This window comes from Lasioglossum baleicum, chromosome 9 (assembly GCF_051020765.1).
Source record: "Lasioglossum baleicum chromosome 9, iyLasBale1, whole genome shotgun sequence".
NCBI classification, from domain to species: Eukaryota; Metazoa; Arthropoda; class Insecta; order Hymenoptera; family Halictidae; genus Lasioglossum; species Lasioglossum baleicum.
In genome coordinates, this window is record NC_134937.1 from 3279326 (window position 1) to 3292702 (window position 13377).

A 13377-nucleotide genomic window follows, 5' to 3' on the forward strand; every position below is an offset into this window, starting at 1 on the left:
ATTACCGTATTGAAGGATATCTTGATTGATAAATATCAGGAATGCTGCACAATGATTAATGTTAATTGCAAGTCGAAATTCACAATGTTCATTATTATAAATATTTCGTAGAAAGAAAATTTTTCATTTGACAATTCAGCTTTTTATTGAGTAACTACTTTAACAAAGATACCAAATATTTTTTTCTTTTACGCAGAAATATTCTGATAATTAAGATGTGTTATTAATGTGGAAAAGATTGCCCCCTTGATAATTATTCATGTACACGAAGTTTTTGTAGAAAACTTCAAGACAATTTGCTGTTTTTAGTCAGCTCGCCAGTTAAGCAAAGCTGGAGCTAAAGCAGAGGGTAAAGTTTCAACGTAAGAGTTTGTATGGCTTTTGTGGAGTTCCCGAAGAATTTGAAATTTGAGAGACAAAGTGAAAGCAGCAATTTTCATTCATCTTGGAACGCTGACTAAGTTTTTATTCAACGAAGTAGCAGGCGATCTTCCGCGGTAGAACTCGTAGTAATCTCCAGCGAGGTTTGATTAAAAAATTATATTTAAATTCAATAACTTTTCTCGTTAAAATGTGATGTAAGAATTGAGTGAAAAATTGAGCAGGTGAACACATTTTCTTCATCATTAATTTCTGAACAGAACTTGATTCGGTTTTGCAGGTTATTATGAAAATTTAAAACTATTCTATTTGCTAGTGGTGAGCGCCACTGGCGGAAACTTATGCCGGGCGAAGATATTTTGCTTTCTGGTTCGGGAAAAAACGTCGACGTTGCAAACTTCAAAGGGTGATTTGTCAAGATAATAGTCAGATCTATAGGAGGTATAGTTTGATTTTCCGCTGAACCCTTATGTTTGGAGTTAAATTCAAAAATATCCTCGAAAGTTGGTGCAAAAGTGGGGTCCCTCCGTCATTAATAATTGATTAAACATGTTTAAACATTCATAATGTATTAGTATTAGATATCATTGTATTTAGGGAAGTCTACAGAATCTTTTTCTGTAAAGAACTATTCAAAATCTTTTATAATAACATGACAATATTTGTTTAAAGTTGAAAAATGTATTTTTTTCAGTCATGTTTCTCAAAAACTGTTCGTCTAGGAGAAAAATTAAGGGCAGATTCGGAATCAGCGCATGAAACTCTACTAGAACCACCATCACAATGTAATTGTGAAACAAATTTGGTGTTGGACAGTGTTATTAAACAATACTTTAACTTGCTTTTGTCCCTCCAAATTTTGTATATTTAGTATTGAAAGATCAATATCTTAATAAAACTTCAGATCACTGAGATAATCGTGATAAATTTTGTTTTCAACATTACCATCAAATATGTAATTAACTTGTTTATTTCTATAAGTGAATAAATATTACTGTTATCGTGATTTCATTATTGAAAATACGAGTATTAACTTACTTTTGTTATCCACTGTGTATGTGAAAATTTCATTTCACATAAAAATCCTCAGTTTGCCTAGAACCTTTCTCTTTTAAGTTTTATGGTTGCAAATATAACAGAGGCAGAATGTTATTATTACTGTACAATCTGTCCACACAATTACATTGTGCTTGCTTAGAAATTGCAGTTGAACTACGAGCCATAGTCCATTGAAAAGTGCTCAATCCATGTTCGTATCCATCGTGGTACCAAAGTGTATAGATACATACATCCGATGGTCTCGAGTGACTCGAAAATTGAATAAGGCGCGGCAAGCACGGAAACGTGTTAGTCCATCTGTTGAAACGGAAGTTTACTGTAGTAATATACTACACTGACAAAACAGAACTCGTGTACTCGTGAAAATGTACTTTTTAATTTGTCGTTATAAAGCTTAAGGAATTTCGAGAATTATTTAAGTAATTAACAAATGCCTTCATAGAGTATATTCTTTATGTTTTAAATTATCTAGTAACGTTATTAATTGTAACTAAAAAGTTGATTCATTTTTTGCGTTTACTATGACAAGTTCTGCAAACATGTCATGCAAACAATAGTAGATAATTCTACTCCGTCTCACAAGTAAATAAACAAACGTAGACTGAGGGTGTACAATGTACATATACGTCCCACGAAAGTTAGTGCCTATACTATCAATAGTTTTCTGGGAAAAGATTTATGAAAACCATTTTAAGCAAATATTAAAAACAGAAGGAGCCACCTCCGATTTCGATGACATTCATTTTTAACGCTGTCAATGTCCGTAAGAAGGGGCTCCATAACAATATAAAAGAATTACCTGCAGACCTCTCTATAGAAAAATGCGAAAACCGCAATCGCGTGGTAACTGATATTCAAAGAAAATTCCTCATCGTCGTCGGTTACATCCTTTGAAATAACGTAACTATTTTAGGTTAATAATCAATAGACTGCGGATCTATTTCTGCAAAATAAAATGTTTATGCATCATTTGCAGAGAAATGAAGTTAAATATAAATTGATTTGTTATGTAAGTCATTTTAATTGTTTCAAGATGATGTCTGTATATTTTTGTAATGTTTTTACTGTTTCACCGACTCAGTTTCATTATAAATGCATAAAATCCGCTGATTAGTGATCAAGCAACTTCTCGACAAAATCGAGGACAACTAGGGTCGTTAGCCCATCCAGTTAATTTCTTATTCGTTCCACCGTGGCGGCGCGATAATCGAATAAGACTGACGTGCGACTGTCTTTTGTCTTCCTGTCAGTCGACGAATCCGTGATCGGTGACCTGCCTTCTTCGGTCCCGTTCCCAACAAAGGAGGGAACGTCGCGCCGCGTCGCATCGCCGCGAGAGTTGGCTCGATTATGGGAGACGATCGAGATCCGCGCCGCTCGGATGGAGCGACGCGACGTAAATCCGTCTTGTTCGACGGAGAAATGCACAGGTAGCCGTGAACGAGCGGACTGAGAGCGGCATTTGTGACGGGCGAACGCATTCCCTGCGTTGAAACGACATGCAGGATCCGAAGCGTGCAGCCAATACGGCGACCGTGTTTAGTGGCGAACGATTCAACACGGCCCCGGAACGGTTCTGTCCCGGAACAGAAGCGTGCGGCATCGCGTGACGTCAATGCACGCTCCCCTACACCCTTGTTATCGCATTACACCCTGCAGGTGGGCAATTTCGCCCTGACCGGCCACTGTTCTCGCTCCCTTCCTTTAGAACCGATTCATGATAGGATAATGTTGCATATTCCATTTGCCATTGAAAAGTGCCCAATCTGACTACGCGTATAGCTCTCATTCGGCTCGAATTTGCAATCGACATAATGCCTCGACATATGTGGAAAAGATGTACACATGATACCTATGAAAATTTTGCCTCTGCTATCGCAGGGTGCACTTCTTGTGAAGCCCAGAAGCTTGATGCACGCTTGATGTAACATGTAATTCGCTGACGAAACCATTTCGTTTTCGATTATCTTTTGTGAAACTCTTGTCAACGTATTTTTGACATTTTTCTGATTAAAATGAGCCCAAACTTGATACAATTCGGGGCATATTTGCTTGCTTAATCGACGATTTAGTATGACCTCGACTATCCGAACCGACAACATCTGAATTCCCTATTATACGTGTTTTATATGTAGACAGTTCAATTTAAAGCGATCCGTATACAACATGATTTATAGCACAAATCATTAAACATTTAATTTAACACTCCAGGTAGGTGACTGTTCGGTACGGATAATCGAGGTTTAATTGTATCGCGAATTTTTAACAAGTAAATATGATCGAAACTGTGTCGCGTCTGGTGCCATTTCAATCAGCAAAGTGTCACGAGTGTAATAGTAAAAGTGATATAAAAAATCTTTAAGAAACAGCAAGATTTTTCCACTGGATTAGTATTGTTTCGCTGATGCGCTGGTATCGATGTTTGTTTCCTAACTGTCCTTTTCTACTACGGATTTCGTGTACTACTACTTTGTTTGCATATTATTAGTCATCAAGTAATGTTTTTCATAATAGGTTATCATCATTGTACATATACAAATTAGTTTCACTATTGTCAACTACGGTCGTTACCAAGGTATCAAAGATATGTATCACAATGTTCTTATGCCGAATATTTGAAAGTATTTTTCTTTAAAATAATAAATTACATAAAGGCAGCTCGGATGACCTTGAGTAATCCTCAAGAGGTTTTAGCCGTTGCTCGGTTTTTATTGAAAAGTGACGAACAAAAAATTTCTGAGCTGCCTCCCCTAAACGCAACATTTACCAAGCTTTATGGTTTGCATGTTAATATTCTGCTGGGAGAACGATTCGTGGTGATAACTAAATAAAAATGAATCGAAAACTCACAGCATATTAGTGAATAATGATTTTATAAAATCCTTTTGATCCGTTTCTGCTGTAACATCAACGCGAACGAAGCAACAGCGAATATTAAGGCGAAGTACGAAGGAAAGCAAAAGTATATTTCCACGTAGTAAAAACCGCCAGGCAGAGAGAAGGTGAACCAGACTGGGGACATTACCGGCAAACAGATCGAATCTGGTCCTGCTCCTCTCGCTGTCCTCGTAGCCTTCAAGGTCGTCCTCGTAATCATCGTAATCCTCTGCGTCCTCCCGCTTCTCTTTCTGGCTGGCGTTTCTGGGCAAGGCATTGCTGGGCGTCCTTTGCGGGGCTTGTCTCACTCTGGCCTGGTTGTTGCTACTGAAGAGGACCGCTGGCGGCGGCGGGGTCGATAGCTGCGAACCCTGAAGACGCCTCTGAAGGTATCTGGCCAAGATCGCCTGTACCGCGTCTGTCTCGGTGCCGCCTAGAAGACAGAAATGATGTTGCTCTCGATAATCAGGCCAATACTGTTTCGCTTATGCGTCGCATAGTCTTTCACCCTTTTCCCTCTTTGATCCGTACGCCATTTTATCCCACTCAATCCTCCGACCTTGGAAGGTTATCCACTTATGTAGAAATCCATTCCGATAATTGGCCGTGACATTTTTTTTTTGTACACCATGCTAATTGCAGCTAAGAGGCCCAACGTTGCCTTGCTATCACCCTTTCTCTTCGTTCTTTCGTCTTTCCGCGAGTTTTCCTGATGGAAGCTGTCTTCAGCTGCTATAATGTCCTCGCTGGATGAATGAGATGATCATCAGGTGCGATCCACACGCAGGTTCCCTGGTACTTTTTGAATGAGAGGGACGATTGGGGATGATTTTGGTGACTTTCTGTGTAGCTGTCGGATTCGATCGAAGCTGTGTTGTATCGGATGTCCTCGGTGAATTTATGAGGTGATTCTTCAAGTATGATCCTTCTGTATGTCGGTTTTCTGTTTGGTTTTTAATGACAGGGTTGAGTTTTATCATTTTCTGCGTATCTTTGATATATTTTCGGTTTGATTAGAGTCAGTTATAGATATTTGATTGCTCTCCTGTGTGTTTAACGTCACAAGATTGTATTTATACAGCGTTTGTTGCGTTCACCAGCACACGGGCTGAATGATCTTAACGTTGCAGTTATTGTTTAACGACTTTCAGACATTTAAAAGCAGTGTAATCATTTCCTTCTAAAATAACATCGAGAGAAGTTGTCGGTTTATGTTACTCAAGGTAACTTGTTCGTTTACGAGTAGAATTGCTAGCGCTGTTAAACAATTTATTAACCCATTCAGACGTGAAACTAATTCAGTCAGAATTTTATGGAGCTGGCGGTAATGATATGAAACTTGAACGAGTACGCCAGTAAATCCTTTTCGATGAAGTGTACGGTGTATGATACGTTAGGTTAAGGTTAGGTTAAGGAACTGTTGAGTAACTAGCGGTAAGTAAAGACCTATCGCAATCGTCGTATGTGGTGGACCTACAAGTGGCAAGTTTGATATGATCGATTGGGTATCTCGTTAATTGCACGAGCCACAACTACGGAGGTCTACTGCAGCAAAGTACACCCTTCCGGGGTTAGAGCTACGGCTCCTGTTAGGAACCGTAGGGTTTGCCGGTCTCTAGATGTCCGTGTTTGCACGAGTGACTATGCCTAGGAACACTTATGTACATAACTCGTCAGATATTTGCATCACGAAACGCGAAACGAAACGAAATTGCATGAAATTTCATAAATACTGAAGTTAAACAACATACTGCCCTGTTCAAAAAGTTCCAGGACAAGTCAAACAATACACGTGTCACGTCTGCCGACGTGTTGCCATAGGTTATAAGCATAGCCAATAAGAGTAGGATATTGTAACCGTAATTATTAAGAATATTGATTAGTTATAAGTAGTCATACTTCGCTCCGTTCATCAGATCCGATTCTCACCTCATACCATATACCCATTCTTATCTTAACCCTTGTATAATAATCATATCTTAATGTATTCCCCGTAGCAGTATCACGTAGCATTCACCGTAATCATTAATCGCGCGCTTCTCATAACATCCATAGCGTTATGTCTAACGAGACATCCGGTAGAAAATAAGACACCTATGTATTCGACCTCACGATCCTAAAAAGAGTTCAGTCAGTTCAATTCGGACAGCCAGTCTGTCACGTTCGTTCAAGACTCCAGCGAGGCTCGCCGCCTCCTGGATGTCCCGGTCCAGACTCCGACGAGTCCTCGCTCTCATCCGCCTTTGAGCGGTCCTGCTATAACACGCGCTTCTAGTTCATTATAATTTCATTTCATACGTTACAAATATATTCCCAGTTATTAATTTAATAAGTGAGTCTCGCTTAGTTCTTCTCCCTACATCCTCGCGCTTGCAATACTCTCCTATTCAATTCGCGTTCGTCGCTATCAATTACGAAAGCTCGTGCGCGTCAACGAACGCGAGACGGAGGACAACAGCGGGGTATCTCCCGCCAACCGAGGATCACCGACGACGTGATCTTCCCAGGACGAGTGAGGATCATCGTCCTTCCTACGACGATCCAGCCTGATTCGACTGCAGCCGTCAGCGAGCAACGGAAGCAGTTCGCATAAAGGAAGCCTGCCTGTCTTCACCGATCGCTATACTCAACTGTCCGATAAGTTGCTAGATATTTCCCTGCGAAGATTCGTGCCGTCTCAGTTATCTCTGTTCTCGTCCGCCGCTTTGGGGCGAATCTACTGTAAGCGTTAAGTAGAATACGCATGTTCGCGAAAGTCGTGGTTCCCAGTCAGACGTCGGACGTAACGTGCCGCGTGGACAAAAGGTTGTATCGCATTTGAGAGCGTCCAGTAAGGGGAATGGGTCGCGGAACGATAGTTTTCGCGAAAGTCAGACTCCGGGACGTAACAAATTGGTGGCAGCGGTGGGATCGATCAACCACCACGACGAAATGGCGAACCCATCGAGAAACACGTGTTCTCAGCGAACAGAAAATTTGATTAACTTTCCGTTGCACCCGTTAGCAACGCCTCTTCAAGACGATCCGATGCCAACTCGTAGAGATTACTCGCCTGAGCGAGAAGATTCGCGACTAGTTATAAAAGCCGCAATAGATTCGATTCCTTTATTCGATGGCACGAACATTTCTGTGCTGCAATTCACGCGAGCCTGCAAGCGCGCCCGCGATCTCGTTCCTCGACATGCGGAAAGAACCCTGTCGAAATTGATTATCATTAAACTCCGCGGAATCGCGTATACCGCAATCGAAGACGAAAACGTCGAAACAGTAACCGAACTGTGCAACCGTCTCAAAGACGTTTTCGGCACCTGTCACACCGTCGACCACTACCGAGGTCAGATGGCAAATATTTTCATGCGGCAAAACGAGCATATTCTCGATTACATTTGCCGCGTAAAAGATCTCCGAGCTGCGATCCTCGACTGCGATCGCGATCGACCGAACATAGCGAACGTAGACGATCTCACGATAGATAGTTTCATCCGCGGGTTAATCCCGAACCTCCGAAGTGAAATCCGGCGCCTTCGGCACGGATCACTGAATCACGTATTCAATAAAGCGATAGAATTATATAAAGAGGCCGAAATAGACAGAGACCGTTACGAACGATTCGACGAACGAGTACGATTTTCGGACGCGTCACGCGACAGAACCCCCGATAGGATGACGTCGCCGCAGCACCCACAGTCGAACCCGAGATTCGATCAATCATATTCTTCCTACCGAAGTCGCCAATCCGACGTATACGCATTTTCATACGATCGGGATTCTTCGGCACAACAATATCGCAACTTCAGAGTCGACCGTAGTCCGACACCCGAGCGCTATCGCGACGACCGTTATCGCCCGGACCGATACCACGATGGGCCACGCGACGACTCTCCTTATCGCACGCGTGCCGACCTGTTTTCAAACAGACCACGCGGAGAATGTCATCTCGAGTCATATCACGATGCGTACACCTCCTCCCAACGCCGCGAAGATGATTACGCGAGCTCTTTTGCACCAGCAAAGTACTGCAATTATTGCGAGACGTCCGAGCATGATATTTACGAATGCCGCAAACGCGAAACCGAACGGTCGGGAAACGGACCAAGCCTCCTGTCCGCCGCGAGTCCACGACAGGAGGCACCTCTCAAACGATTCGCTTGAATAATCGCAACCGAGCCGAGCACAGAAAGGGCCAGAGAGTAACGAGAATAACTCTCAGCGACAATACCGCAATTCCGCATATAATTGTTATGATCCCCGAGTTGATGAAAGATATTAAGATCATGCTAGACACAGGATCAGAACCGAACCTGATCAGAGCCTCAGTATTAAAGCCCGATATTGTAATCGACACGGGAAATAAAATTCTAATGTCTGGCATTACCGACGAAATCGTGTCGACTGTAGGATCCGTATGTTTAACAATATCTGGTACGCCCGTAGAATTTCAAGTTGTGCCAGATTCATCTGCAATTCCATCCGATGGAGTTCTTGGATCTGCGTTCTTAGTCCAAGGCGCAGACATTTCGTATAGAAACCGGTGCATGACATGGCAAGGAAACGAGTTTCCTTTTATCTCACGCGAGAGTTGCCATACCGAACCGCGAGCCGCGGTATACACAGCGATGAACGCCGCCGGACTTAGGATAGGTTACCTGCGAAAATGCGAAATCGCGCCCGGCGTTATAATTCCGAATTGTTCAAAGCGCATCTCCGACGGTAAAGCGTACATACAGAGCGTCAACACCACGAGCGAACCGATCGAACTCTCCACGCCGAACATGGAGCTGGAGGAAGTAGAAAGTATCGTGGAAATCGCCGATCCGGAGTCAGAATTTACGAATTCTATTTCAAATTCAATCCCAATTTCAAATTCTCAGTCTACTATATCAAATGCCCATGAGCATCCAGATTCGCGAGCGAATCATTCAAATTCAGATTCAATTTCTATTTCGAGTTCAAAGCAGAACTCATCGTTGAATCACAATTCTACTAATTCCGATACGAACAAGTATCATTCCAATTCAGATTCAATTTCTATTCCGAGTTCAAAGCAGAACTCATCGTTGAATCTCAATTCTACTAATTCCGATACGAACAAGTATCATTCAAATTCAGATTCAATTTCTATTTCGAATTCAAAACCGAATTCATTGTTGAATCTCAATTCTACTAATTCCGATACGAACAAGTATCATTCCCATTTAGATTCAATTTCTATTTCGAGTTCAAAGCAGAACTCATCGTTGAATCTCAATTCTACTAATTCCGATACGAACAAGTATCATTCAAATTCAGATTCAATTCCTATTTCGAATTCAAAACCGAATTCATTGTTGAATCTCGATTCTTCCATTTTAGATACCAACGCGTATCCCAAGTCCAATCCAAATCTAAAAATCCTAAATCTTCGTCCCAATTCATCTAATTCTCTTTCCAATTCATATTCTCTCGATTCCCGCTGCGACGAGGTCACGAACATAATTAGTACCGACCATCTCAGCAAGAAGAGAAATATTCAAAGTTCAACGCGCGATAATCACGATAAATCTCACCTCTCCAGCGACCGCTTATACAAGACAGACCGAGTCATTCGCACGAAACCGAAACCCGTGAAATCAAAAACGTTTACATTTAGAGCGATAGCCGCGAAGCGTAACATGCATATTGTAAACTCTCCGAAATCTAAGATGTTTGTGTTACAGCCGATAAGTCGCAAGCGATATACGTTTTCAGCGAAGACGATGACGCGTCAACCCTTCCCTATTTCCTCTACGATGGATTACGACTCGTCCGACATGTTTGACGATGCGAGTCCAAGACGACATTTTATGAAACGTTACGTTGAACCGCGACGTTCGACTCCGAGGATGAGAAATAATTTTCGTGCCGAAAATTATTTCCCCAAGGGGTGAGGTGTCACGTCTGCCGACGTGTTGCCATAGGTTATAAGCATAGCCAATAAGAGTAGGATATTGTAACCGTAATTATTAAGAATATTGATTAGTTATAAGTAGTCATACTTCGCTCCGTTCATCAGATCCGATTCTCACCTCATACCATATACCCATTCTTATCTTAACCCTTGTATAATAATCATATCTTAATGTATTCCCCGTAGCAGTATCACGTAGCATTCACCGTAATCATTAATCGCGCGCTTCTCATAACATCCATAGCGTTATGTCTAACGAGACATCCGGTAGAAAATAAGACACCTATGTATTCGACCTCACGATCCTAAAAAGAGTTCAGTCAGTTCAATTCGGACAGCCAGTCTGTCACGTTCGTTCAAGACTCCAGCGAGGCTCGCCGCCTCCTGGATGTCCCGGTCCAGACTCCGACGAGTCCTCGCTCTCATCCGCCTTTGAGCGGTCCTGCTATAACACGCGCTTCTAGTTCATTATAATTTCATTTCATACGTTACAAATATATTCCCAGTTATTAATTTAATAAGTGAGTCTCGCTTAGTTCTTCTCCCTACATCCTCGCGCTTGCAATACTCTCCTATTCAATTCGCGTTCGTCGCTATCAATTACGAAAGCTCGTGCGCGTCAACGAACGCGAGACGGAGGACAACAGCGGGGTATCTCCCGCCAACCGAGGATCACCGACGACGTGATCTTCCCAGGACGAGTGAGGATCATCGTCCTTCCTACGACGATCCAGCCTGATTCGACTGCAGCCGTCAGCGAGCAACGGAAGCAGTTCGCATAAAGGAAGCCTGCCTGTCTTCACCGATCGCTATACTCAACTGTCCGATAAGTTGCTAGATATTTCCCTGCGAAGATTCGTGCCGTCTCAGTTATCTCTGTTCTCGTCCGCCGCTTTGGGGCGAATCTACTGTAAGCGTTAAGTAGAATACGCATGTTCGCGAAAGTCGTGGTTCCCAGTCAGACGTCGGACGTAACGTGCCGCGTGGACAAAAGGTTGTATCGCATTTGAGAGCGTCCAGTAAGGGGAATGGGTCGCGGAACGATAGTTTTCGCGAAAGTCAGACTCCGGGACGTAACACACGTACTTTTCATTTATTTATCAATTACTATTTTGTCAACTTCAAAGTAATCTCCATTGAGAACAATACATTTTTGCCTCGTTTTTCCACTCTTAAAAACATTCAAAAAATTCAATTTTTCATTATTTCTTAATTAATTAATTCAACATTATGAAAATTGTCGCTCGTTCGAACCTCAATTGACAAAATTAACACTGATCTGAAGTTGGTAACGCAAATATGTTCGAAACAGGTGCAATAGCTACATAGAATAAAAACAAAAAAGCATTGCACGATTTCTTGTAAACGAGACTGTCTTGGATAGTATACACTAAGAGAAAGTATACAGAGTAGTATACACAAGAGAAAGGGTGCGAAAAGGGTTCAAACAAAATTGACACTAAAAGAAAAAGCAGGCAAAATTTGATGGGGACGAGCAAACCCCTTCAGTCCCCCACTTCTGCGAGTTCCATTATTATTTTGCTGATACATTTCTGATGATTACTTCTTTGGCTCTTCTCTCTATCTGTGAAACAGAAATTAAGTTTTCTCTAATATGTGACTATGTTACTAATGTGTCTGTCTGCCAACACAGATTTTGATTATAATATTTCCAATCCCTTTGGCTTTGAGCCTAGCTTTTTCTTCACTGGTTTCTGCAGCGGTGTTGAATCTCTTTGAATATCTGAAACCAATCACTACGTTTGCAGACATGGTGCGTACACCCACTGTCAAATAACCAAGTGTCTTCCATGTTAATGTTGTTTAGCGCGAGACTAAGAATCTTTCAAAGTATTTAGCCAGATGACTTTTTTCGTGCACTTGGTAATTGAATTTTTTTTAACAATACGTGATTGATATTAGACCACTGAGGATGTTCGTTGCTGATTTTATGAGAATGAGTTCCACAATGTAAAAGATATATTTATTTTCAACGCAATAGTGTGGCTAATAATATTGCTAAATATGTATTTCCACTTTTTAAACGGGAGTATTTCATAAAAAATGAAAAATATTCGTTGTTGTTACGATCTTGGTAAAAGATTGATTGTGTTTTAATGTAAACGCGTCAATTTGTCCAAGTTTCTCTAATAACGCTGTCCAACACCTTTGTTCCACAACTACTGTTGGGTGGTTCTTATAGAGTTTTTTGCGCTGATTCCGAATCTGTCCTTAATTTTTCTCCTATACGCACAGTTCTTTTTTTAAATATTGCATTGTCATCCAGTTCTCAACTATGTTTAAAGTTTCAAGTCTCTAGCTCATCGGGAAGTTGTTTAAAACTCGATTACAAGATTTGACGCATAGAACGACAACGACAACTCGGCAAGCTAATATCTGTAGTTGCAAGAAAAAACGCCCCATGTCACAAATTCCAAAAATTTAAGTTTATGCATTCATTGAGCTTCGTAGTATAGGATTGACGTATTTACCAGAAAAAAAGTCACGAAAACAAATTCGAAAGGATCGAAAAAATAATACAATTTAACTGACGTCCTATGTCGAAGCATTAGTGATCAAAACTTTAAACGGCTAGATCTCGAAAGTGAAAGTGTTTGACATGCGGCGTTCTTTCGGACGACCACAGATATAAGCGTGGTACAATATTCCGCAGAATAAAAATTATTTCGCCCTTTCATAGAATTTTTACGTTGAAAACAAACATAACAATGTTCCTCGATTTTTTATATGTCTCGCTGTTTTACATTTCGCTCACTTCATTTCTTCATAAATGCATAAGAATCCGCAGTCTACTAATAAATGATCTCTTGGACTTCGCAAATTCACGTCCTACAATTGTAAACTGTCAAAAAACGAACAGATCGGTAAGTACGCTCTATGAATTCATTGCGAGAGCACTCAGGTGTTACAAATATGAAGATAGATTCAGTCTTGGCGCCCACTTCAAAAGAATAAGTAGACGCAAAGATACAATAATACGCCACTATTAATCATCCGATGCGCCACAGGTTTGCCACCCCTACTTTATGGCAATAATAAACTAAATCTACTAAGTCGGAAAGAAAGTTCTTACGGTTTTTGTTATTTTGATTTAATAATAAAAACCGCGAGAA

The 13377-nt window shown here is 41.3% G+C and overlaps 1 protein-coding gene across 2 annotated transcripts in view; it reads right to left on the reverse strand.

Moving 5' to 3' along the window:
- The window catches only part of LOC143212121 (uncharacterized), a 278017-nt gene that overhangs the window by 98073 nt on the left and 166567 nt on the right, over positions 1–13377 (reverse strand). For both annotated transcript variants that reach the window (XM_076430534.1, XM_076430533.1), the window contains exon 4: positions 4466–4750. In XM_076430534.1, the coding sequence (XP_076286649.1) occupies positions 4466–4750 (285 nt within the window). The remainder of the gene's footprint in view (positions 1–4465; positions 4751–13377) is intronic.